Source organism: Callithrix jacchus, chromosome 12 (genome assembly GCF_049354715.1).
Source record: "Callithrix jacchus isolate 240 chromosome 12, calJac240_pri, whole genome shotgun sequence".
NCBI lineage: Eukaryota > Metazoa > Chordata > Mammalia > Primates > Cebidae > Callithrix > Callithrix jacchus.
The window spans coordinates 97185976-97213117 of record NC_133513.1 but is presented as its reverse complement, the minus strand read 5'-3'; the positions used below and the strand labels follow the sequence as shown (position 1 = coordinate 97213117).

The 27142-nt window shown below is 37.6% G+C and overlaps 1 protein-coding gene across 9 annotated transcripts in view; it reads left to right on the top strand.

Annotated features, from left to right (window-relative positions):
* The window catches only part of CFAP43 (cilia and flagella associated protein 43), a 100058-nt gene that overhangs the window by 19512 nt on the left and 53404 nt on the right, over positions 1-27142 (top strand). For 6 of the 9 annotated variants that reach the window (XR_013525114.1, XR_013525113.1, XM_078346429.1 and 3 more), the window contains 10 exons: positions 3538-3697; positions 5357-5424; positions 7157-7288; positions 14459-14575; positions 15575-15655; positions 18641-18876; positions 20429-20532; positions 23953-24093; positions 24874-25046; positions 26222-26371. Coding sequence is in view for 6 of the 9 variants with exons in the window: in XM_078346429.1 (XP_078202555.1) it covers positions 3538-3697; positions 5357-5424; positions 7157-7288; positions 14459-14575; positions 15575-15655; positions 18641-18876; positions 20429-20532; positions 23953-24093; positions 24874-25046; positions 26222-26371 (1362 nt within the window). In the remaining 3 variants the exon portion in view is untranslated. Of the gene's footprint in view, positions 1-3537; positions 3698-5356; positions 5425-7156; positions 7289-14458; positions 14576-15574; positions 15656-18640; positions 18877-20428; positions 20533-23952; positions 24094-24873; positions 25047-26221; positions 26372-27142 lie in introns of those variants that run through there. The other 3 variants (XR_013525115.1, XM_002756581.7, XM_078346430.1) reach the window with 2 other exon arrangements.

Sequence of the window (27142 nt, the reverse complement as noted above, 5' to 3'; positions counted from 1 at the left end):
GTCTTGATTGTCATAACCATCCCATGAGAAATGCAGGATAGAAAGGATCATCTTGGTTTTTCATATAGATTAGCCACAGAGACTGTGAGAGAGCAAGACTCTGGAGTTTTGAGTTTGAATTACTGGGATGATGATGGCATTGCTAAGAGAAACAGGGGGCCCAGGTGTGAGTTCCATTTTGGGCATACACAATTTGGGGTGCAGGGAAGATACCGAGGTGGAGATGTTGGGTGGAAGTTGGCAAAGTGGACTTAGTGTTAGGGAGGAGAGGTGAGACTGTCAGAGTCATTCTCACGGATAGCACTGAGGCGGTGTGGGAGCACTGAGGCGGGAGCACTGAGGTGGTGTGATGAGCAAAGAGAGAAAGGTTGCAAGAGAAGAGAAGGGAGCAAGAGCCCAGGGGCAAAAGAGAAGTCTGAGAAGGCACAATCACAGAAGTAGGAGCAAACCCGGGAGCGAGGAATAAGGCCATAGGAAACAGCAGAAGAAAGTTTCAAAATGGGCAGTTTGCCAAATGTTACACCCCCATTCGTTCATTCCACAAAAATACAAAAATTAGTCAGGCATGATGGTGGGTGCCTGTAATCCCAGCTACTTGGGAGGCTGAGGAAGGAGAATTGCTTGAACCCGGGAGGTGGAGGTTGCAGTGAGCTGAGATAGTGCCATTGCACTCCAGCCTGGGTGACAGAGACTCCATCTCAAAAAATAATTATAATAACAAAAATAAAAATAATTCGGTGTGAGGATTAGTTCATTAAAAAATATCTATGGCAAGCAAGAGAAAGGGTTACATGCCCTTAATATTTCCTCTAATGAATGACAATAATTCAACTTTATAAATGATGGAAAGAGATTACAGTCAACCTCCTGTATTCATGGGTTCTACTTCTTTGTATTAAGCCCACTGCAGATCAAAATATTCAGAAAAAAGTTGTATGGTTGCATCTGTACTAAATATGTACACACTTTGATTTCTTGTCATTATTTCCTAAACAATACAGTGTAAAAACTATTTATATAACATGCATTAGGTATGAGTAACCTAGAGATGACTTTATGGGAGAAAAAAATTTTTTAAAATTGAAAATAAAGAAAAATATGCAGGGGGATGTGTGTAGGTTATATGGAAATACGATGCCATTTAATGTAAGGAACTTGAGCATCCACAGATTTTGGTATTGGTGGAGAGTCCTGGAACCCATCCCCTGTGGATACCATAGTTCCTTTTATAGCACAGGTCTTAGTCTTGGAAATATAACTACATTCAGCCACAGTGGGGCAGCAAAGTAAGAACAAAGACATCAGCCATCTAGGTTTTCAACTCAAATTTTTCTATGTTTAGTATTTGGTGCCTAGAGCCCCTAAATTTTTACTATCTCAAATTGGGTTTTTCTGAGCAGAAAATATGTGTAGGAGCCCTTATATTTCACATTTTGTACAAACATGATGAACTCTGCATAAAACATTTAAAATTCAGACGATTGTCCTTGTCATTTGAAAAGTGCTATGAAATGCCTTCTTTAAATACTCAAATGTGAAGTTACTATTTTAAAATGCTCATAATAGACATCTTTATTTTTAAATCTTTTTATTTGTATAAATGTAAGGGGTACACATGCAGTTTTGCTATGTGGATAGATTAGGCAGACATCTTTATTTCCTAGGACTTTTACACTCAGTGTATTTCAAACTTTTTCTGAAAGCAGAAATGTAATGTCATGACTGACATCCCTAAATCATTCAGGGATTATTAATAAAGCCATATTCGTTGTATTTAACTTAGACATTTTCCCAGTAGTTTACTTTTTCATTTTGTAGCAAAATAAAGTGAGGAAAATGTTTAAAACGTTGATTGATGTCTGTACAATGAGTGAAAGCATAACCAAAAATAGATCTCAAATGTTTTGATTCTGTTCTCTCCTTCAATGTCATTTCTTGTGACCTGGGTACCAATGGCAAGGGAATAAACAATGACTCGATCTATATAAGTTCTTAAAAATTGATAAGCTGTGGACTTTTAAAAAATTACAAACATTAAATAATCCCATTATCTTTTCATAGCTAACGCCAGAAGGATACATTACAGGCCTTTAAATAGCCCTGAGTCACATTACACAACTTATTTAGGGCATTAGAAATGTATCCAGTTTTAAGTGGCAGCACGGGGAAAATCAAAGACAGATGTTATCTGGGCAGAAATTGGATCCTAGATCCTGAACTTAATCTCAAGTATCTAATTTCCTTTTTCCATCTACCTTTTTAATTTTTTCAAACAGATGTTGCTAAATAGGAATCTCTTTTAGAAACTCAAATATTTTGAAACGTGGATTTTTACATTTTCTAAAGCAGGATAAATTGGACTGCAATTTTTCATGTTTTGTTATCAAGTGATCAAAATGATTTCTGATTCTAGAGGACTGAAAAAGGAGATGGTATTATCAACAAACAGTTTTAAACACTGTTAGTACCTTTTCTTTTTAAACATCTCAGAATTATAAACTATTGTTCCTGCTTACATAATCTATATAATCACATTCTTTTTTAAATGGCATCGAATATATTTACTGATGAAAAAGTGACAGGAAGACCAGCCCACGTTTGTCTTCAAGAAAAAAAAAAACGGGTGGGCGAGGTGGCTCAAGCCTGTAATCCCAGCACTTTGGGAGGCTGAGGCGGGTAGAACACGAGGTCAAGAGATCGAGACCATCCTGGTCAACATGGTGAAACCCCGTCTCTACTAAAAATACAAAAAATTAGCTGGGCATGGTGGCACGTGCCTGTAATCCCAGCTACTCAGGAGGCTGAGGCAGGAGAATTGCCTGAACCCAGGAGGCAGATGTTGCGGTGAGCCGAGATCGCGCCATTGCACTCCAGCCTGGGTACAAGCGCGAAACTCCGTCTCAAAACAAAAAAAAGAAAGGAAGAAAAAAAAAACACATCCAATACTAGTTTAACATACCAAGGCCAGAACATTTCAAATTTTAATCTTCACATTTTGTTTTGTATACACAGATTCATTGGTGTTACGAAAATGAAAGACATTTTTGTTTTGTTTAAGATTTTGAGCTTATTTTCATTCCAGATAAGTCTCTCTTTTTGTGATTTATAGTCTAAGGTTAGATGTCATTTAAAAAACTCAAGAAACTTTTCAATAATGGAGATAACAGTGAGTAACTCTTTTTCTTGTAAATCAAATCTCAGTCAGACACCACAGACATGTCATTATTCAGCAGCAGTTTAATTTTTTGGAGTGGGGAAGGTGGTTTGCCTTTTTCTTGACCCATTGGGTGACCAGATTGTTACACAAGTATTTATTTTCTAACTATCTAAGGCTGTGAGGGCATGAAATATACAAATAATACAACAAAGTCAATCTGTCCTTTAAAAAAAAGGTGATGAATGCTCAATGTTCCCGTGTTTTCTGTGTCTATGGGGTTAAGGATGGTTCCTTTTTGTCAGTTGTTCTGGTGGGTATTTCTCTGGCTCTTAGCCATGATTGTTTTTGCTTAACACAAGGCTTTTATTCTCTTCCTGAAGCCGAAAGATGATCTATATCCTTTGCTTCACCCAACTATGCATTGCTGGACTCCAACAAGTGACCTGTACATTGGCTGTGAAGAGGGTCATCTTTTAGTGATTAATGGAGACACCTTGAAGGTGACTGTGCTTAATAAGATAGAAGAGGAATCACCATCGGGTGAGAAACTGCCCTGCTTCATATTCCTAGTATACCCATGGGTGTTGGTTTTGTTGATTTTCCCTATTTTTCTCCTTCCTGGAGACATCTTTGATTCCTCCTTCTTTATCCTCTAGCTGTTACTAGGCTCTTGCCATTCTACCATCACTTTATGTGCATATTTCATATAATCCTCAGAACAACATTATGAGGAGAGACATCTTAACCTCCATGATACAGAAGAGACACATTAGGAAACATGGCCCAATCCACATAAACTGGAGCTGTCACCTAAACCCAGGCTATAAGACCCAAGAGTCCAAATTCTTGGCTACTGTGCTGTATTCTTTTCTATACATATGCCCATTCTGCTTAGTCAGCTAATCATGCCCTTTTCTGCCCCCTATCCCAACCCTTTTTGCCATGCTGATGATCTCTTAAACCCAAAAGCCATCTTGAAAATAACCTTTCTTTCTATTGTTCAGTTAGAAGTGTTTTTTTGTAGGTTTTTTGTTTTTGTTTTTTGGTATTTTTTTTAGACAGAGTCTCACTCTGTCACCCAGGCTGGGGTGCAGTGGCACAATCTTGGCTCATCGTAACCTCTGCCTCCCGGGTTCAAGCAATTCTCGTGCCTCAGCTTCCCAAGTAGCTGGAATTATACGCACATACTATCACGCCCAGCCGATTTTTGTATTTTTAGTAGAGATGGGGTTTTGCCATGTTGGCCAGGTTGATCTTGAACTCCTGGCCTCAGGTGATCTGCCTATCTTGGCCTCCCAAAGTGCTGGGATTACAAGCATGATCCACCACACCCTGCCATATTGCTCAGCTAGAATTTTAAAGAGAATCTGATCTATTCTCCCTTAGATCTAGCGTCTATTCCTGACCCCATCATCTGTGGCCATGGTTGAGCCTGGGTCACAGAAGCCACTGTCCACCCATTGAGCAGTAGATGTAGACCCTGTGAGGAGGAGGCCTTGCCAGGACAAGCTCCTCAAACATGTCCAAAGCATTCTCTACTTCAGTTGCTCTTACTATTTCACACTTTGATTTCTGTTACAACCTTAGAATGGACTTCACTGACCTTAATCTGTATCTGATCCAAACCAGGCAGCTTATCTCTGCCAAATCTCCTTTTTGAAGGCCACTTTTAACACCCAGCTCGAGAACTGCTCTGCCTCGATTTCATGCTCTACATAATCTGATCCTACCAGCTCTGTTAGTATTATTTCCAAATACCCCAGTATGAGTTTTCTGAGCCAGTCATTTATTCTCACCATTTCACAGACATATCTCTAGCCCATTCCCTTGGTATTTATTGTCTCTGAATCTGCCAATGCCAGCTCAAATACTAACCCCTCCAGCAAGTTTTCCCCATTGCAATGTCCCTAATCTACCATCTCTCCCATTCTGTGATTCAGTTTCCCTGTAAAACTGAGTCCATCAGGTTTGACTTTCCTGCCCTACTCCCTTTCTCTCTTCTGTATACTCCTACTGTACCCTCCAGCCTTGCTCCTCTCTCTAATCTAGCATTTCTGTTAGTTACATAGTTCTGATGACAGAGAACTCAGAAAACAACTTATATGATTTACATCAGTAAAAGTAATTTTTATTATTAATTGTTGCATTGTACTTTTAACTACATGTCACCTGCTTTACCTTATTTTTCTTTTCCAAAAGACAGAAGAAATTTTATCAGTCCAGTAACCTTGGTGTATCAGAAGGAGGGCATGCTGGCTTCTGGAATTGTAATGTCTTTTTTTTTCTAAATTAATTGGTTTGAAGAAAATACACAATTTCCATTTGTTGCCATTTACTATTATGCCATATTTTAGGATGTCAGATCTGTCAGATTATTAATTAAAATTGTTTCTTCTTTGGGTACTATTAAAAAAAGATTTATTATGAATAACTTCAAATCTATACAAAATAGAGGGAACAGCATAATGAACTACCATATATTACTGCAAACAGAGACAAATAGAATTTAAAAATCCATTGCCCTTTTGCAAAGAAAAAAATACCTAATATCTGTAATCCAATTCCATGCTCATTTCTACATTTAATGTATTAGGTTGTCAGAAATAAATTTGGAACCTTTTGTCTAAGCTGCAGTTTAGACTCTTGTGAATGCCCATTTAGCTTACATGATTCATAATGTTATTGTTGATATTCGAATCAGTATTAATAGCCTCCATTTACTTGGTGCTTGCTTTGTGCCAGGCACCAAGCTAAGTACTTGTATTATCTTATTGGTCCTCACGACAACTTTATCAAATAGAAACTATTGACATCCTCCTTTTACAGACAGGTAACCTAATCCTACAGGGTTCACCAGCAAGTAATTGGAAGAGTTAGGGCTTGAACATAGGTGTGTCAAACTCCAAAGTCTTTGCTGTCATTAATTAGAACTCAGCCTCATTAAGTATGAAAAGGGGTCAGGCCATGTTTTTCTATGCCATTGTAATCAATGTAAACAATGCTAAGGTTTGGAACTGACCTATATTAAAATCTAGGTTTAGTTGTAGCTGTCCCAGATGTTAGCATAGTCCATTCCACTACCACAGTTGACATCTCCAGGACCTTGAAGGTAGCTAGGCAGTGGACTATCCCTCCTCCTCCTCCATTTAGCCTGCATTTGTGGCCTTTTTATGACTCTTGTCCTCTTCAAGACCACCCTTGATGTTTGTTTAACCCCCTTTAAAGGAATGATCGTAGCATTTTCTCTGGTGAGTGACGGAGAATGAAGATGAGCTTGAAAAAAGTGCCTTGTCTGTTTTCCCTTCCAGAGCCCAAGCATTTGAACCCAGCCATCTCATAAGTGCTCACTCTTAGTTATAACAGGTCTAATCTAGAAAATGATAAATAAATTTCCTTAAAATATTTTCGCTATTGTAAAAATAACTCAAATTCCTCTTGAGATTAGTAAAATTAGCCTAAATCTATTTACAACCAACCAATCAACCAACCCATTTATATTGGATACTTGCCATGTTCTACTACTGTGTGAGGAACTGAAAAAGAGGATACAAAGAATAAAAGGCACACTCCTACCCTTGGGTCATTTAGGGAGATAAGAAATGCACATAATAATGATTAAAGAACATACAGGAGGGCTAGTGTCCTATGAAGGAGAGACTGCTATATATAAGCCACACAAATTCTGCTTCATTTTCCCCACCTCCTGTGTAGTGAAGAATATAGTAAGAAGCGGGATAGTAGACTAACTCAAAGAAAGGAGAGGTCAGTAAAGTTTTAGGTAATTGCAAAGTGTATCACAAAACAGATCAAATTGAAGCTTGACCAGGTAACATAGTTAAAAGTTGCCTAAATAAAGATGAAAGGACAGTGCATCTGTGCAAACATACATGATAATTCCAAATAAACAGTAGAAGTGATCATGAAGCCATAGCTTATCTGATGAGTCATGTATACTATGCACTAAGACTGATTTTCTATATTTATCTCACTCATCTCTAGGATGGCTTTGTGTATTCTTTTATTATTAAAGACGGAAGTTACATGATCGAGGATTTTCTTGAGATTGAAAGACCTGTAGAACATATGATATTTTCTCCAAATTATACAATGTTGCTGATTCAAACAGACAAGGTATGTTGGATGGTAATTTCTTGATATGTGATTTTCAGATAATATTATTATCACCATTGCATGACAGAAATGAGGAGCAGAGTGTGCTGCACAGTAATACACTACTAGTCAAGACTCTAGAAAAAATACCCAATTTAAAAGGCCTAAATTACAAAGAGCTATTGGTTTATTTTTGTGCATGTAACTGAAAGGGCAAGGAGTGAATCTGAATACAAGAGGTCCCATGATCCCACCAAGCCTTGTTTTTTTCCATCTCATGGTTCTGTTTCTTCTCTACTTCCAATTCCATGCAGACTTTCCTCTTGTGGTGTTGAGAGTTATATGCAGCTCTAGCTTCTATTTCTGCCTGCTTGGTATCCCTGGTGGAAATATACTAGCTAGAAAAAAAGAAGTTCTGGAATGTAGACTCATTGGACTAACTGAATCACCTGTCTACCCCAGGTCAGTCACTTGGACCATAGGAATTCTAAGCTCTGATTGGCCAGGCCTAAGTCACATGCCTACCCTTGGATGCTGGGTAGAGTCAGCCCACTCAAATAAGAACTGAGATTGCGACATAGTTGTTTTCCAAAGAAAACGAGAGTTCTATAAGAGAAGAAAAAGGAATTATTGCAAGATTAAAACAAACATTTACTTCAGTTATACTGTTAAGAAGACTCCTAATTAATGAAATGATCTTCAGACATCAAGATTAGCAGATATTGATGTTAGACAATATTATTTTTTTCTAGAATATTTTTTTATTGCATTTTAGGTTTTGGGGTACATGTGAAGAACATGCAAGATAGTTGCATAGGTACACACGTGGCAGTGTGATTTGCTGCCTTCCTCCCTTTCACCTATATCTGGCATTTCTCCCCATGCTATCTCTACCCAGCTCCCCACCCCCCACTGTCCCTCCCCAGTTTCCCCCCAACTGACCCCTGTGTGTAGTACTCCCCTCGCTGTGTCCATGTGTTCTCATCATTCAACACCCACCTATGGTGAGAACATGCAGTATTTCATTTTCTGTTCTTGCGTCAGTTTGCTGAGAATGATGTTCTCCAGGTTCATCCATGTCCCTACAAAGGACACGAACTCATCATTTTTGATTGCTGCATAATATTCCATGGTGTATAGGTGTCACATTTTCCCTGTCCAGTCTATCATCTATAGGCATTTGGGTTGGTTCCAGGTCTTTGCTATTGTAAACAGTGCTGCAATGAACATTCATGTGCATGTGTCCTTATAGTAAAATGGTTTACAGTCCTTTGGATATATACCCAGTAATGGGATTGCTGGGTCAAATGGAATTTCTATTTCTAGGTCCTTGAGGAATTGCCACACTGTCTTCCACAATGGTTGAACTAATCTACACTTCCACCAGCAGTGTAAAAGTGTTCCTATTTCTCCATATCCTCTCCAGCATCTGTCATCTCCAGATTTTTTAATGATCGCCATTCTAACTGGCATGAGATGGTATCTCAATGAAGTTTTGATTTGCATTTCTCTAATGACCAGTGATGATGAGCACTTTTTCATATGTTTGTTGGCCTCATGTATATCTTCTTTTGTAAAGTGTCTGTTCATATCCTTTGCCCATGTTAGACAATATTTTTAGATGAATTACAAACAAAATTCAATTATTTCCTGCCTAAAAGAAACTTAAATTTAAATATGGAAAGACTTTTGTTTATGATAATTACCAGAAGTTTTTTAAAAAAAAAACTATACTAACTTTGTTTTAAATAAATTACTGACTTAAAATATCTATGAAGAACAGGAAACTATGAAAAAGGTATCATAAAAGAAGGAGGAGAGACCCAAATAGAACTTCTAAAGAAGAAAAATACACTAGCAAAGTAAAAATTAAATGAACATGACTGACAAAAGATTAGACATAGCCAAAGAGAGAATAAATAAATTGGAAGATAGATCAGAAAAAGTTATTCAGAATATCACCTAGAAAAGCAAAAGGGTAGGAAATACAGAAGGGTACATAAAAGACAAGAACAATACAGTGAAAAGATCTAACATATGTTTGATTAGAATCTAGAGAGGAGAAAGTGGGGCAGAAGCAATAATTAAAGAGATATTAGCTGGGGATTTTCCAGAATTGGTTAAAGATATTAATTTACAGATTGAAGAGGTCCAGTGAATCCCAAACAGAATAAATAAAATGGTATCAACACTTAGAGTTACCAAAGTGAAACTATTGAAAACCAAAGACAAAGAGAAATTTTAAAAGTAGTCAGAGAAAAGACAGATAACCTCCAAGGAATTTCAATTAGACTAATATCTGACTTCTCTGGCAATAATGTAAGTAAGACATAGTGAAATAATATCTTCAGTGTAGTGCAGGGGTCATCAAACTGTGGCTTCATGGGGCAAAACTAGTCTACTGCTTATTTTTCAAATAAAATTTTATTAGACTATAGCTACACCCACTTATGTATTGTTTATGGCTGCTTTCACGCCACAATGGCAGCATTAAATAGTTGTGGCAGAGAGTGCATGGTTTGCAAAGCCTAACATATTTATTATCAGCCTATTTATAGGAAAAGTTTGATGACCCCTGATATAATGAAAGAAAATAATTACCACCTAGAATTCTACACTCAATGAAAATATCTTTTCAATATTGGGGTGAAAAAGACATTTTAGACAGGTAAGAGTGTGTCAGCAGCTCACTATCATTAAAGAAAATTCTAAAGAATTTACTTCAGGCATCTTGAGTTAATTTTTGTATAAGGTGTAAGAAAAAAAAGGGAAAAAAAAGAATCTACTTCAGGCAGAGGAAAATGATCCCAGGTAGAAGGTCTGTGATGCAAGAAAAACAAAAAGCAGTAGTAATGGGTGGAGAATGGCACATTGTACAAGATGTTCAGTAAATGAACGCTGCGTACAACAGCAAAAATAATGTGAAAGTAGATTTAAAAAATAATATTGAATTAAAATACCAAATAGCAATAGTATAAGTTGGTGGGGGGGCGCAGGGTATATATAGAATAAAGTGTTACAAGGATCCCATATGACACAGGAGGAGAGTAAAGCTTTTAAGTAACTTTTGATGTTGGTTAAGTTAGGTATGCATGTTATAACTTCTAAGGTAACCAATAAAAGAATAGAAACAATAGATGAAATTTCCAAACTATAGAAAGTGAAATGTTAAAAAAAAAAGTTTAACCCAAAATAAGGTAAAAAAGAGAAAGAAAATGAAATGCAAAACAATTGAGATAAACAAAAAGCATAAATTAAAATCTGTGTTTAAACCCAAATATAAAAAGATGGAAAAAGATGTACAAACATTAACCAAAAGAAAACCACTGGAAATATATTAACATTAGACAAAATAGGCTTTAAGGTAAAAATCGTTACTAAAGATAAATGGGCTTATTTCAGAATAATAAAATATTAAATAAAAAAATATTAAATTTACCAGGAATAAATAAATACTTAAAATATGTACATAGCTAAACACACACACACACAAATATGTATAGAGCTAATAGCATAGCCTCAGAGACTTAAAACATGACAGAGTGAGGAGAAACAAATCTGTGATATGGAGCATTTTAATACACTTCATTCATTACATGATAGAATAAAGAATGTATGGCTGGGTGTGGTGGCTCACACCTGTAGTCCCAGCACTTTGGGAGGCCAAGGTGGGTGGATCACAAGGTCAAGAGTTTGATATCAGCTTGACCAACATGGTAAAACCTGTCTCTACTAAAAATAGAAAAATTAGCTGGGTGTGATAGTGGGCACTGTAATCCCAACTACTTGGGAGGCTGAGGCAGGACAGTCACTTGCACCTGAGAGGAGGAGGTTGCAGTGAGCCGATATTGTGCCACTGCACTCCAGCCTGGGTGACAGAGTGAGACTCTGTCTCAAAAAGAAAGAAAGAAAAAATAAACAATGTATCCTCAACATAGCAGCTAAGGTGAGCAAAGCATTTTTCTCTACAAGGCAGAGCCCTCCAGTGATTTCTTATGTCATTCTGAGTAAAAGCCAAAATCCTTACTATTTTTAAAAGGCGCCTCATGACGTGGACTGCAATTCCCACCACTGGCTTTATCTACCAGAACTGTGAACTCTTGTGCACCCTGCTCCAGCCCACACTGGCCATCATGCTGTTTCCTTGAACCTGCCAGACATGCTTCTCCCTCAGAGTCTTTGTATTGGCTTTTCCCTCTGTCTGGAATGCTCTTCCCACAGAATCTACATGGATTGTTTCCTCATTTCCTTCAAGTCTTTTTTCTTTTTTTTAAATTTTTTGAGACAGAGTCTTGCTCTGTCACCCAGGCTGGAGTGCAGTGGTGCAATCTGAGCTCACTGCAACCTCCACCTCCCGGGTTCAAGCGATTCTCATGCCTCAGCCTTCTGAGTAGCTAAGACTGCAGTGTGCACCACCATGCCCAGCGAATTTTTTGTATTTCTAGTAAAGATGGGGTTTCACCACATTGGCCAGGCTGGTCTCAAACTCCTGGCCTCAAGTGATCTGCCCACCTCAGCCTCCCAAAGTGCCAGGATTACAGGCAGGAACCTTCAAGTCTTTTCTTTAGTTACCTTTCTTCCCAGATCAAACTGAGGGTTGGGCTGCTTGTTCTCCTGTCCTGCTAATGAGATGCAGATGAACTGGGAAAGAAGGGAGTTATTTCTGTAACTGGGTATAGGGAGAAGGCTGGGAAAATATCACTGGACCAACTCAGCATTACAAAGTTTTCCAGAGCTTATATACCTTCTAAGCTATATGTCTACATGTAAGTGTGCATTCATCTAAAGACGTAAAGTGATTAACTTCGAATCTATAACTAAGGTCTAGTCCTGAAGACCTTCCTCTGGAGCCTTAGTAAATTTACTTCATCTAGATGGGTTCAAGTGCCAGGGGTGAATACCCTTATCTTGTCTCCTGCTAAATCATGTAGATTTGGGGAGTTCCTTTAGACCCCCAATAAAACTTGTTTGTAGAGGTCTGAGGAGTTTCTTCGGACCCCCTATAAAACTTATTTAATCCTGAATGGGACCTGGTAAGAATTCCTTCATTATCTTATCATGTTTCAAGGCCCAGGAAAGGCCTAAGCAAAACTCTTGGTGGGCTTCTTTTACATTCCAGCCTTTGTATAAGGGTGCTGGCTCTATTAGTTTTTATTATTTAATTTAACCACTCAGTCATTGCTGAAACAATTGTCATGGAGGTCTGCCTGTTCAGCTGTTAGTGAGACTTGGCCTGCCACACCTTCTCACTGAAACTTCTCTTAAACATGCACTTTTAAATTTCACCCTCTTATTTTGTTATGCAGTGTTTTCCTTCTCTGTTATATTTTCTTTTTCTTCTTACAATTATCACTGTTTAACTTACAGTGTATTTTATTTGGTTATATTACTTATTGTCTGAATCTCCCAGCAGAAGGTAAGCTTCATGAAGGTAGGATATTTTGTCTGTTTTATTCTCTGCTGTAACCCCAGCATCTAGAGCAGTGACTGGTGCTGTATATCCACTTAATATTTATTGAAGAAATGAAAGAAAGATAAAATTAGTAAATATCTGCCAAATTTTGAACTCCTATAGAGTCATATTTTTTTTAGATAAATAAGACCAGAAATATTTATATTTAACTCAAGTAAACATGAAGAACTTGGGATCAGCTGAAAGCAGACTTCTTATTGCTCATTAAGTGATCATATTATATTACCAGTTACTTGGTATAGATGTATACATTACAGAATAGATTTGTTTTTAGAGGTGAATTCGGAAGCTGAAAATAATAAGTCATAAGGTGACATACCTCAACAATTTCTGCAAAGGCTTGTTTAGATGTTTAGTGTCCCTTCCATGTGATAGAATTTAGTACATCTTTTTTTTTTTTTTTTTTTTTGAGACGGAGTTTCACTCTTGTTTACCCAGGCTGGAGGGCAATGGCTCAATCTTGGCTCACCGCAACCTCTGCCTCCTGGGTTCAGGCAATTCTCCTGCCTCAGCCTCCTGAGTAGCTGGGATTACAGGCACGCGCCACCATGCCCAGCTAATTTTTTGTATTTTTAGTAGAGACGGGGTTTCACCATGTTGACCAGGATGGTCTCGATTTTTTGACCTCGTGATCCACCTGCCTCGGCCTCCCAAAGTGCTGGGATTACAGGCTTGAGCCACCGCGCCCGGCGAATTTAGTACATCTTAACAACTTTTTGGATTTTCTATATTTTCCAAATTTTCTACATAAATACTTACTGGTTTTGAAACAGAAAAAAATATTTTGTTATGTCTTGTAATTAAAATACGAATGTCTGGGAGACCAAGTGTGGTGGCTCATGTCTATAACCCCAGCACTTTGGGAGGCCAAGGAAGGTGGATTACTTGAGGTCAGGTGTTTGAGATCAGCATGGCCAACATGGTGAAACACTGTCTCTAGTAAAAATACAAAAATTAGCTCAGCATGGTGGCGGGCCCCTGTAATCCCAGCTACTCAGGAGGCTGAGGCAGGAGAATCACTTGAACCCAGGAGGTGGAGGTTGTAGTGAGCCAAGATCACACCACTGCACTCCAGCCTGGGTGACAGAGGGAGACTCAGTCACAAAAAAATTTAAAAAATAAATAAATAAAAATAAAAAACGAATGTCTGGAATTGAAAAAGAAAGTCTTATGATTATTTAAAATGATGAGGGCAGGTGTGGTGGTTCACGCCTGTAATCCCAGCACTTTGGGAAGTCAAGGTGGGTGGATCATCTGAGGTGAGGAGTTCGAAACCAGCCTGACCAATATCTTCAAACCCCATCTCTGGTAAGAATACAAAATTAGCCAGGTGTGGTGGTGCATGCCTGTAATCCCAGCTACTCAGGAGGCTGAGGCAGGAAAATCACTTGAACCTGGGAGGTGGGGGTTGCAGTGAGCTGAGATTGTGTCATTGCACTCCAGCCTGGGAAACAAGAGCAAGTCTTTGTCTCAAAAAAAACCTAAATAAAATAAAATAAAATGATGAATAAGTGAAGGAATGAATGAATTGATCAACCAATAAACAAATCAAGTGTCTAGATTTTAAGCCCCTCAGGGTCAAGATCTTACCGAGTTGATCTATGATTTCCCATTATCTGTTTCCACACAGTGCCTTGGTTACAGTAGGCATTTAATAAATATTTGAACTATATATACAACAATTACAATATGTTTCTTTTCTTTTGTATGTTTTTCAGGGATCTGTTTATATCTACACTTTTGGTGAGAAACCAATCTTAAGTAAAGTCCTAGATGCTTGTGATGGGACTTTTCAGGCAATTGACTTTATTACACCTGGAACCCAACACTTCATGGTAAAGAATATTTTACTGTGTCACAGTAAGATAAAGATATGATATTGCAAGATTTAAATCCCTATTTATATGTTATTGGGTAACTTTGAGAGTTCATGTGCAAAGCAATGCAAATAGAAGGCAGAGGCTGTCTTTGAAGACTGTGGTGGAGAGGCCAGACACTTCTATCCTCAAATCTATCCCCCAGTTAGAATGATGTCCTCCTATTGTGACTTCATAATATCATCGTCTGAAAACAGCAAACACAATTGAGATCTTAGGAGTCATCTTTTGGTTTTCACCACCCAAGCTCTGCAAGCCAGGCTTTAACACATTTTAAAACACATTCATTGCTAATGAGTCATCAACGCTCAGTAAACTATTAGTATTTATTCAATAATCTTTTTTTTCTGGGTAATGCAGCAGCACCATCTAAGGTTGAAAATAAATTGTTGCCATGTACAATACATTAATTCAGTCTAAGGAGTCAATAATAATACATCAATATTGACTCATCAGTTGTAACAAATATAGCACACTAATGCAAGATGTTAATAATAGGGTAATTGTGTGTGTGGAGAGGAAGGGGAAGGAGAACTCTCTACTTTATGCTCAATTTTTCTGTAATCCTGAAAATGCTCTAAAAAAAAAATTCTAGTAATTTAAAAAAGAACAATGTATGGTTTCCTATTTCTACATTTGTTCAGTAGGCAATAGTTTCACTGATTTTTATAAGCCACTTTTATCTTTAATATGTTACATGAAAAAATCTTTATTTTACTTTCCTAATACTAATTAGCTATTACGTGTTACTTAAATTGCATTAAAGATATGAGTTAATATTGGTTCAGAAAAGAAGCATTGACATTGAAATTATAAAATAAGTATTTATAATCCACGTAAGTAAAATAAAATTTCATACTAAATCGTCAGATTGACACACTGGAAAGCGAGGTAGAGCATGCTTCCACAGGAAAGTCTTATTTTCCATGTATAGTTTTATTTTTCTTTTTTTTGCAGACACTTACACATTCAGGGGAAGTTTGTGTTTGGTGGCTGGAGGATTGTGCTTGTGTAAGCAAGATTTATCTGAATATCCCAGTAAGTATACTTGGTAAATGGATTTTTAAAAAATATATTGAATTGGAATCCAATCTACCTTTTCATATTCTACCATCGATAGTCTGTGGAAATACGTGTTACAGAAGCCTCACTGCATTTTTGTCTGATAGATTTGGAGTAATTCCTGTGTGTAAAGTATATACCGCAGCCCCAAGAGTGGAACCATAGCATACTATATTGGTCATAGAAAACAATAAATTTTTCTGTGGTGGCAGTTGTTTTTGAAACCCCAGTAGTTTATATCTTACTCATGCCATAAGTTCATTGTGGATTGGCAGGGGCACCTCTTGCACAGTCTCTCAGGGAGCCAGGATGATGGGGGTTCCACCAAGGAATAGATCTTCCGTGCTGGGTGGCAGGAGTGGAAAAGAGTACTGGAAGGTCTTTTGGAGGGAGAAGGGGTGCTCTTTAATCAGCAGTTAAGTACTTTTTCTCAGAAATGAAATATCCCTTTTGTCATAACTGGTTAAATGGTCCCATTTATTGAGAATTGATTAGAAATGAAAGCAAATTTCCACTCTAACCAGTTTAAGCCAAAAATTAAAAAGTGAGTGTTATTGGCACTGTCAACTATAAAGTACAGAACTTATCTGGCCTCATGTGTGCCTCAATCCAGCAGCTTAAATGATATACCAAGGACCTTGTCTTTCTGTCTCTACACTGTGCCTTTAGTTTCATCTTAGGCCTCACTGAGGTGTACCCAGATACCACAGGTGCCAACCTCACATCATACTGTCAGAGAGGGAAGAAAAATTCCTCTTGTAGGGAGAGGAAGAACAAAGATGCTTCTCCTTTCCAGAAGGTTTAATAAATGCCTTCTAATGTCTTACTAAAATCTCTGAACTAATCATATGCACAGGGGATGAGAAATGCAATTAAGTGCATAATTAATGCACAAACTCAACCCAGGAAATAGGAGTTAGATTGATTCCACTCAACCCTGAAAATAGGGGAGGGATAGTTTCTCTGTGAATAGTCAAGAGATCTTCCAGAAGGAGGGTGTATGGGTGCTGAGTTGCAAACTACAGTACTCACAACACCTATCACAATGTGATACCATTATTTCTGCCATCTTCACAGTGTATTTTGCATAAAATAATATTTCTAAAAGGACCAAGAAACAATGGTAATGCTTTTTAAAAAAATTATATTATCATTTGCTGTATTACACAGTTCTAGTTGATATATGGATCTTGGTAGTAGGTAGGAAAGTTTCAATCCTTCCCTTTTATAAAACTAAAATCTCAATTATAAAAGACTAAGCATCATATTTTGCATAAGATGCAAAAGATACATAATATGTATCAATGTGATAAATAAAACTCTCCCACAAAAGATAAAAATTCTTACTGAAAAAACTTGAAATATGAAAAGACTCCATAACCTATGTGACAAAGGGTTATACATATTTATTTCTATTAGAAATAGTAAACTAGAAGAGATCTTACAAATGCATTTAATCACATCTCCTTTCACACATGAGAGGCATACAAATGTTTAACAACCCACCCAGGGGCCCCATATAATCAGGATTTACCTTGTCCCTCTTGGGCAGGGAGGGATACAGATACCATTACCCTACAGAGAATTGATCCAACTGGGTAGAGAGACAAGGTAATGCTGAAGCCAGGTCTCTCTGTGTCCGGGACTGTTTTGCCTTCCTTTAGGCAGTGGTCCTAGAGGATCCCAGCCCACCATCACAGTGGCAAGACACCTGGACACTAGCAGCCTCCTCTGATGACACCTGCAAAGGTATATAACACCCCTGTGGCCCTTGCTGTGCATTTTCAGACTAGTACACTATCGCCCTGGAATGAGGGAGAATTGCAGCCGATTATGTTTTTCAGCTGATTATTTTGGGAAACACACACACAGACACACACACACATACATGCACACACGTCTCATAAAAGTTTTCAATTTTAAAAAAAAGGCCACTCAACTGGGAGGCTGTGCATTCTAATGAAGCAGGACACCTGAGTGCTCATCTGAAGTTTGTCATCACATATGGGATCTTTTGGCAAGCTGCTGCACTTCCTTGTCCTGCATTTTCTGTTTTGCCAAATGATCTCTTATGTTCTTCACCTGAGTGCTCATCTGAAGTTTGTCACCACATATGGGATCCTAGGGCAAGCTGCTGCACTTCCTTGCCTTGTGTTTTCTATTTTGCAAAATGATCTCTTACGTTCTTTTTCAGCCCTAAGTTCCATGATTTTATTCAAAACAATCCACAAAGTGTTTATAGAGAAATAATACTGATTTCTCCAATATTATGAAAGTCAGTTTATTCTCTTAGACATCATGTTCTATATAAATCATTGTGAGATACATGGGAATGGGTTCTGCATTTCTTTGGTGACTAAATACATCTTCCAGTGATATAGTCATTTTCTTTTTTTTTTTTAATTTTTTATTGGATTTTAGGTTTTGGCGGATATAGTCATTTTCTTAAGTCTTCCTTAGTCATACCAGCATCTCAGAATCCATAAAAATGCTTTAAAAAGCCAAGTGTGCTGATTTAAACTTATAATCCCAGCCACTCAGCAGCTGAAGCAGGAGGATTGCCTGAGCCCATAGTTCAAGACAGAGCAAAGACCCCATCACCAATAAATAGGCAGATAGATAGATAGATAGATAGATAGATAGATAAAAATTTAAAAGTGTTTAAAAGATGCTAAGAATTTCTTTTACATTTCTTATTTTATTTCTCACTATTATTGGTCTAATCCTTTCACAATCACTTTGATAGAATATTGGCATAATCATTTCATCATCACTTAGGGATAAAAACGAAGCCATGATTTAAGTTTTAAGAAATCTCTCTATAATTTTTATCACTCTAATTTTAGGATAAAAGAATAAGATGTAGTGTGCCTTCTTATACAGTTGATGAGTTCAGGAATGTTGAGGCTATAATTTGAAAGAACCTACCACCCAAAACTTGCCACTCTTCTCATCCTGCAGGCTTTTCAAATACATTGTATAATAGCATTCTTACATGTAGGAGAGCAGGCGCAATGGAGATACACATCTGGGGTTTATTTTAAACAGGCAACGGTTCTGGCTTGCTGTCCGTCCTCCTTCTCTGCAGCAGTGGGCACCGAGAGTGGCTCTGTCTACTTCATCAGCGTCTATCATGAGGAATCCCCTCAGGTCATGCACAAGGCCTTTCTCTCAGAATCATCAGTGCGGCATATTGTGTAAGTACCTTCTACTTCCGGGAGCAGCTCTGTGTCACACTCATCTGTTGAAAATTCCAGTGAAGCCATAATTTCTTTTAATTTTAAGTTTTACATGTTTCCTTTGTTTTGAATGCCAATACATTCAGTCAGTTCATCACTCAAAAGGTACACAGGGTTGTGTAGCAAAGTATCCCCCATACCCAGGTCTGCCTTGGAGGCAGCCTGGTACCAATTTCTTATGTCTCTCCTGAGATGTTTTATCCATGAACAAGCAAAAACTAGTTAGTACTTCTTTTTATTTGTATCAATAGCCATCAAGTGTATATAGTGTGCCAGGTACTTCTGCTGTATTAACTCCATGAGGTAAGCACTCTTATTTTCTCTTTTTGACAGACAAGAAAGATGAAACACAAAGAGTTTAAATAACTTGCTCAATAGTACACAGATAGTGAATGGCAAGTGTCGGGATTTGAACCCAGGTAGTTGGGCTCCAGAGTAACTGCCTTTGCTCTTAAAAGGAGAAAACTATGTACAATGCCTCATTTCTTTTTTCACTTAATGGTATATCTTGGAGAATGGTTTATATCCACACATAAAGACCATCCTTATTCTTTTTATAGCCACATAGTATTCCATTATATGAATATACTATCATTTTTTTAAAAATAGTATATTGATGAATATTTAGAGTATTTCAAAACTCTTGAAGCAGTACTTTTAAGATGACAATACAGAGACACTAGATTTGGACTTGTAATTGCTATCATTATTACCTCTTCTTTTTAATATATTATTAGGTATTAATAAGAACAGACATTTGTATTCTGCTTTACAGCTTGAGATCACCGTAGCTTGTTGAACGTGATCCTCAAAATACCAGTCAGAAAAGTATTACTCGTATCCCTATTAGACAAATTGGTGATTTCAGGGTAAGAGAGGTGAAGAGAAGCATTGCCCAAAATTACACATTACACAGCTAGCACTCTGAGGAGTTGGCCCTGCCACCGTGGACTGCCCAGCTCCACCACCCTAGCTCAGTGGAGAAGGATGGATAACCTCCCTCCATTTACCCCCAGCCTTTCTGCACCGTATTTTTTTGTGCCTTTCCTTTCTCACGTATCTTATTCTAATTTGTGTCTTCCCACTTTTTCTAACTTGATAAAGTTGTAGACATATTTCACTACATTCTTCCTCCCACTGATAGGTACCAGACACAGGGTAATGAAATGTCACTCCCACCGCCAATTTGAGAATTGCTTATTTGCGCTTAAAACATCAAGAAAGCTCTACTGACATGTTTCATTCACTTATGATGAACCAACTGCCCATCTTTACTAAATCTTCTTGACAGTATTTATTAAAGTTACAATTTGGAAATAGCATTGGCCTAAAGTACAATGATTAGATCTATATATAATCACTCCCTTTGTATAAGGTCAGAGAATGTTAAAAATCACAAACCATAAAAATAACTGACTTTGAACATATCTCTGTGGTCATTCAGTAAACCTGTTTATCATCTAGTTGGTGAAACAATTGGTATCTGATCATCAGAATTCTTCTTTTCTAGTTATGATCAGCGAGGAATATTTCTGTTAGTTGGAACATCAGAAGGAAAAGTCTTTGTTATCAATGCCAACTCCTCAAGCTCATTTCAGATTATTGGATTCACAGGTATAACATAGAATGCTTATTAATTTAAAATATTGATTACGTTATTCCAAAGAATTGAAGGTTATGAAAATGGAATTATATTGACACAATTATTTATGGCATATTTTCTGAAAGAGAAACAATTAAATAACTAAAGTTACTTAGGAGAATTCTCACATTATATTTTGATGTATTTGGAATATTAGAGTTATCTGCTTGGTACATAATGGATGCTAAATAAACTTTCTTGAATCAATTATTGAATAAATTAATGAAATGGCTGGGCATTTCTAATACTAACATACAGAGAAGTTGGGTTGATTTCTCTCAAATATTTTTAAATATTTTATCTCTAAGAAAATTATTTTCTCTTTAGCTTTACATAGTAATTATATGTATATTCTCCACACATACACAATTTTTTTAAAAATTTTACTTAAAAAAATTTTTTTTGCTCCTCACACTTTGCCAAGTCTCAACCCTAAAATTTTAAATTCATTCATTGGCTTATAAAAATTAGTGAGTGCCTGCTAGGTGCAAAATGCCAAATCTAGGCCTTGTAGGGGGATGAAAATATTAAGGAGACAATTTAGTAGAAGAGGAAAAAGCAGAATGGTGTGTAGGCTCAGATGCAGCAGCAATTAATTCTGCCACATGTGAGGAGAGCAGCAGAGGTGAAGGTGGGCACTAGTCAGGGGGCGCAGAGGATTGGAAGAGAGTTTTTTTAAGAGCTTAAAGTAGTAGGTTTGAAGGATTTTCATAGGTGTAGGATAGGACATGTTAGTATTTCTACTCAAAATAATAACCTAAACAAAGATACTTGGAATGGTAAAAAGTCTGGTGTAACAGGTAAATGGAAGAGTTTACTAGAAGATGACTATGGCAATGAAGTCTGAAAGAGGAAAGAGCTTGAATATCATTCCAAAGAGTCTAGAATTATTCTGTGGTTAATGAGACATCATCAGTGGTTTCAAGATGGAGCTGGCATGATTTGACTTGGTTTTTAGGGACTGACTCTGACACCAGTGTGAAGGATGAAGTAGGCAAAAGAATAAAATTTAAAAGATGAGATTGGAAGCTATAATACTAGCCAAGGCAAGAGATAATAAGAGTCATAATCATAACAACAGCCAACGCTTATTGAGGAATGCCTTACTATGTGGTAACCAGTATTCTAAGCCCTCGGCCATGTCTCTACCCATTGAATGCTTAGACAACTTTCATGAAACTAATACTACTATTATCCCGTCAAATGAGGCAACTGAGGTACAGAGAGGCTAAGTACTTGTTCAAGGTCATGCATCTAGTTAGTGGCAGAGCCAAATTAAGGAAATCCAGTTTCAGGGTGTGTGCACTTATCCACAATGCACAAACTCATGCTGCAGTTATGGAAAGAGAAAAGAGGGCACAACTATGAGTGATGGAATTGGTAGGACTTGGTATTTGATTACATGCAAAAGGAAGGGATCCACAATGACTCCAAAATTTCTAGCATGAATGGTGGAAGTTTGTGATGTCATTAGTTGAAGAAGAAAGTCATAGAGATTGAGGGATAGGTTGAGCTGATGAATTCTGTAAGTTTGAAACCAATAAGCTCTTTATTTGGGCATATTTCACATAAGTTTGGAAACAGGGATATATAGTTCAAGGCTTAATGATAAAATTCTGATCTTGAAGTCGTGGAAGCTGATGAGATGGCTAAACAGAGTAGAAGTATACCTAAATTCTTAATGGGGCAAAAGAGGTAATTAAATATGCAAATTAGATGGTATGGTAGGACCTGTGGCTGACCTCAGAGTGGACAGATATTCCATTTCATAGAGTCTTGCTCTGTCACCCAGGCTGGAGTGCAGTGGTGCAATCATATCTCACTACAGCCTTGAACTCCTAGGCTCAGGCAATCCTCCCATTTCAGCCTCTTGAGTAGCTAGTACTATAGGCTTGTGCCCCAAAGCCTGGCTTTTTTGATTTTTTTTTTATTTTTTAAGTAGAGAAAATGTCTCCCTATGTTGCTCAGGCTGTTCTTGATCTTTTGGAGTCAAGCAATCCTCCCACTTGAGCCTCCCAAAGTGTTGAGATTGCAGATGTGAGCCGCTGTTCCTGGCCCCATTTTTTAATTTTTCTGTTTGACCAGAGGGTGGGATGGAAGAAGCCAGGACTAGAACACTGGTTTACATTTTACACTGAAGCTGTGGACAGAGGAAGATAAGGCAGTGAAGAAAACTGAGGCTGGGCCAGAGTAATAAGAGAACTAGGAGTCATCCTCTCCAGAAACAGTCTAAGGAAGGAAGGCGGATGAAGGTACAGGCGGATGAAGGTACAGGCTGACACAGAAGTGTGGGTAGGGTGAGGGCTGGGATAGGCTCTCATATATTTGCCATTCACAGGCGACCCATGAGAGAGTTCTTTCTGTAGAATGGAGAGACAACAAGGTTGGGGAGGGAATAGAGGTAAGAAAATTAAGTGAGTAAGTGCTAAACCTATTTTATGAAGTTTGCAGTGGAGAGAAAGAGAGTCAGATGGTAACTGTTGTAGGACAGCAGAGTTGGAGGAGCATTCTTATTTGAAGACAGTGGAGTCATGAGGGCTGAATAAAAGGAACCATAAGAGACTCAAGAAGCTTAAAAAGGTAATTGGTAATGCATGGGCTAATAGGAGATTGGAGGAATGGGCTCAAAATCACAGACAGGAAGGGGTTACTTTTTGTTCCTACATCAATGTCAGGAAATGAAGGGAGAAAATGGAAACGGACAGAGGAAAATGTGAGTCTCAGGATAAGAAAGTTGAGGTTGAGTTTATGTAGATGTCCTTTGTCTTCCTTGTTAAGTAAGAGGGAAAGTCATCTGCTGACCACCTGGGGAAAGGCTGGTATCAGGGCCTGAGAAAGTGTGCACCTGCAGCACAGTCCCATGAAGAGTGGAAGAGTGAATCTGGAACAAATCCAGGATAGGCTCCAGCCTGGCACACCTTGCAGAGATTAGATCAGCTGGATTTCTAATGGAGCAAACTCATAAAGGCACGTTTCCACCACACCCACAGTCCTTGACCACAGATGCAAAGAAGACCAATGCCTGAGTTTACCCAATATTAAGAGTAGGTAACCTGGCTGGAGTGAACTTGTCGGGGACAGCACATGCAGGTGCTGGTTTGGGGAATGGAGGGTGGAGATGGTACACTCTGGAGCCACCCTGGCTGGGAAAGAAACCCAGACAGGCTAGGCTGGTTTGCATCTGCTGGTCTGGACATCTAATCAGGAGAATCCCTCATCCATTCATCAAAAATGTCCCTGTAACTTATGTTTAAAGGTCACTTTAAATGTCTAGCAAATAATTTGGTTCTAAAGATTTAGTGAAGTCAAGTCCATAAGGTGATATGGAAAGTTAAACGAGTCTTTAAACTTATCCGTGACCGCTTGTGTTGTTGATTTCCATTTGCTTTCAGAGGTGGCCAAAGACATCGTACAGATATCCACAGTGTCTCTTTTAGAAACAGACATGGTAGAAGTGATGGTGCTTTCCTCATTTCCAGAAGCAGGGAGAAGCAGGTTGGAGATGTTCACACTGCCTACATTACTGTCACAAGGTAAAGAAAACACAAGCAACCAATTCTGTTCCTAAGCCCAGATACACGATTGTTACTGTTTTTTGGGTTTGTTTTGTTTTTCTCTTGACATGTGAAGAGGTAAAATGGCTACCTTTTGTCCATCTTTACAAAGTAAAACCTACATGCTAAACAGTGTGAAGTGTGGACTTTCCTCTGGGCTTCATGACTCATGAGTCTGCTTTATTACCAGAGGAAAAGAGATAGGATCAACTGACACATCAAATTGATCTTTTATTTTTGTGATATGTCTTGTTTTGTAGCTTTAAATAGACATGGTTAAATTCAGATAGGTTACAGTGTAGTTCTCTTCACTGACAAAATTATAAAGGAAGTTTTCTGGATAAAAAGGCATGAGAAAATGGATACTCTTTCCTTGTTTTAATGGCAAATATATCTGGTTAGCAGTTTTGCAAATATATCATTATAGAACAGAAGAGAGTAGAAAATCTCAAAGTACTTTTTGTTTTAATAAGAATCTCTATACTACTATGGGTTTCTTTTAATATGTCTCTAAGTTAATTGATTAAAAATTAATTAAGGCATTAGAGAAATATTTTACCCACTATCAGTCATTTAATGCTCAAGTATTTCTAGAGAGACAAGTTGTTTCTAAATTATTTTTATCACATACTAGCTTCTGCAATATTAATTGAACATTTAAATTTTTATTTTGCTTTTCATAATTGTTCATAATAATTTTTAAAAAACAAAGTTAATATATGGTGCAAGTGATATATCTTCTTTTTCCAAATCTAATAGTTTCCACAAACTTTGCTGATGAAAGAGGAAGGCTGAAAGATGAACTCATTCATAAGTACCTGTATGAGTTGGAGCACACTCTGTCCTCTGCAGTCTTGGACTTTCAAAGTAAACAACTATATGGCTTCTGTAGTCAAGTGCCATACATCTGTAGCTACCTTCTCCCTAAAAAAGTATGTCAGCACTTAAGTGTGCTCCCATTTATCTTAGCAATCAAGATGGAAACATTGTGCTGATTAGATCCTCTTGACTACTTTAACCGAATAGTTCAGTTAACAAATGTCTTCATTATATTAATATAATTCCCTTGAGTTAGATATATAGTGTTATTTGTTAATCTATCATACAATATATTTGAGCAACCTGATACTTGTGTCGCATATATCATATTTGTCAGATAAACATGCATATGACGCAATATTAGTTTAGTGCCTTAAAAAACAACCTAGCATTAGAAAATCTATTCTATAGATGCCAGGGGCTACAAGGTACATGATTTGATTTTCAGTGGAACTTTGCACCTAAGCCATAAGCAAAATTGCAAAAAATAATTAAACTGTGTTTCTGGCATTTTTTTCATTCCACTCTCTTTGGACTTCCCATGCATTGTGTCACGTCCCGCTGCACGTAATGGCCCAGTACCTTCCTGCTTGCTGCCCCTTGGCCTGTCAGTTTCCCTTGATGTCTGGCTACCCACTCTGATAAGGTCTACCTTCCTTCCTCTAAATTCTTCAGTCAAAGCCCTTCTTTCACAGAGTAGCCAGGATTAGACATAGAAATTCAGAGAAGGAAGAAATGATTTGTGGCAAGAGAGATTCAAGAAAAGTTTCATGAAGGAAACAATATTTGATCTGGACTTTGAAAAATAAGTCAGATTTAGACATGGAGAAATATTGCATATAGTCTTGGTGGGCAGCACTCATATGGGGAAGCAGGGCAGGACTAGTGGAGATGGAGTAGAGAAGGGCATTCCAGACAAAAGGAAGGACATGTGCAGAGGCTTGGAGGTGGGAATGCATGAAACACACGGGGAATATTGACTACATTATTTTGACTTAAGCATGAAGATATATGCAAATGATTAGTAAAAGTAAAGATTATCAGTATAGGCTGGGATTTTTAATGGCAAGTAAACAAATAAGACTTTCCTTAGTTGACAGAAACAAACTTTTATTTGCAAAAATGGGATAACATGATACACAGTTGCCCACTTTATCACATATCAGTTTATTTACAATGGCAATGTTTGCAGATTTGAATCTGACCATATAGGCATGTTCTTCTATAAACCCACAGGTGTTGCTCACCTGATCTTTTCTATAATGTAGTTATTTTCTTTGATTGACAGGAACATACTGGTATCTACATTCTTAAACCATACCAAAAAGTGCAAAGCAGACAGTATGGACCTGGAATACTCTATCTGTCTTCACATGGATTGTTGCTCATAACAATAGCTAAATGTGGAATTCTGTGTATCCGAGATATTTATACTTTGGTAAGCTGTTTTCTTATAAAAAGTATTATGGGTGTATATATTGATCTCATATGGAGAAACATTTTACATATATATAAAAATTTGCTTATGTATGCATAAAAACTCTGAAGAGATATTGAAGGTACTGATTACATTGATTGCCATTGGAAGTATTAGGTCATGGGAACAGAAAGGCGATTTCACAGAATACTCTTTTATAGTTTTTGAATTTTAAGCCATTTGAACATATTGCCTATTTAAAAAGTTAAATGAGAAGAGGCATCATGGTTGAGAACCAGTATGACTCAGAAATCCCAGTTTTTGAATTGTTGCCCTATATACCAAATTGGTGATGCATTTTGTTTGAGTTCTAATCCAACTGGCTTAGTTAGCATCCTTCAGAGCATGTTAGCTTCTATTCTTCACAGTGCCCATCACCCTCTCTCATTACACTCAGCTACTTCACACATAAATGGAAACTGCCTGACTCTTGAAGCCATCTGAATTCACCATCTCTGCTTGGTGAAGGCCCCTCCCCTAGCTTTATAGCCTTCTGCAATCCATTCACTTCTCTGTATCTGATTTTCTATTATAAATTGATGATAATAATTCCTGTCCTTCCATACTATACAAAGATAGTGTAAGAACAAATTAGTATTGGTGAACGTGGTTTGAACTGGGGATTTTAAATGTTATGTATTGCCAATTGTCTACTTCCATACCTATTAAAATGCTGTTAGCAAATAGAAAATCATTTGTCCACATAAAAAGGGCATATAACCCCATTAGAAA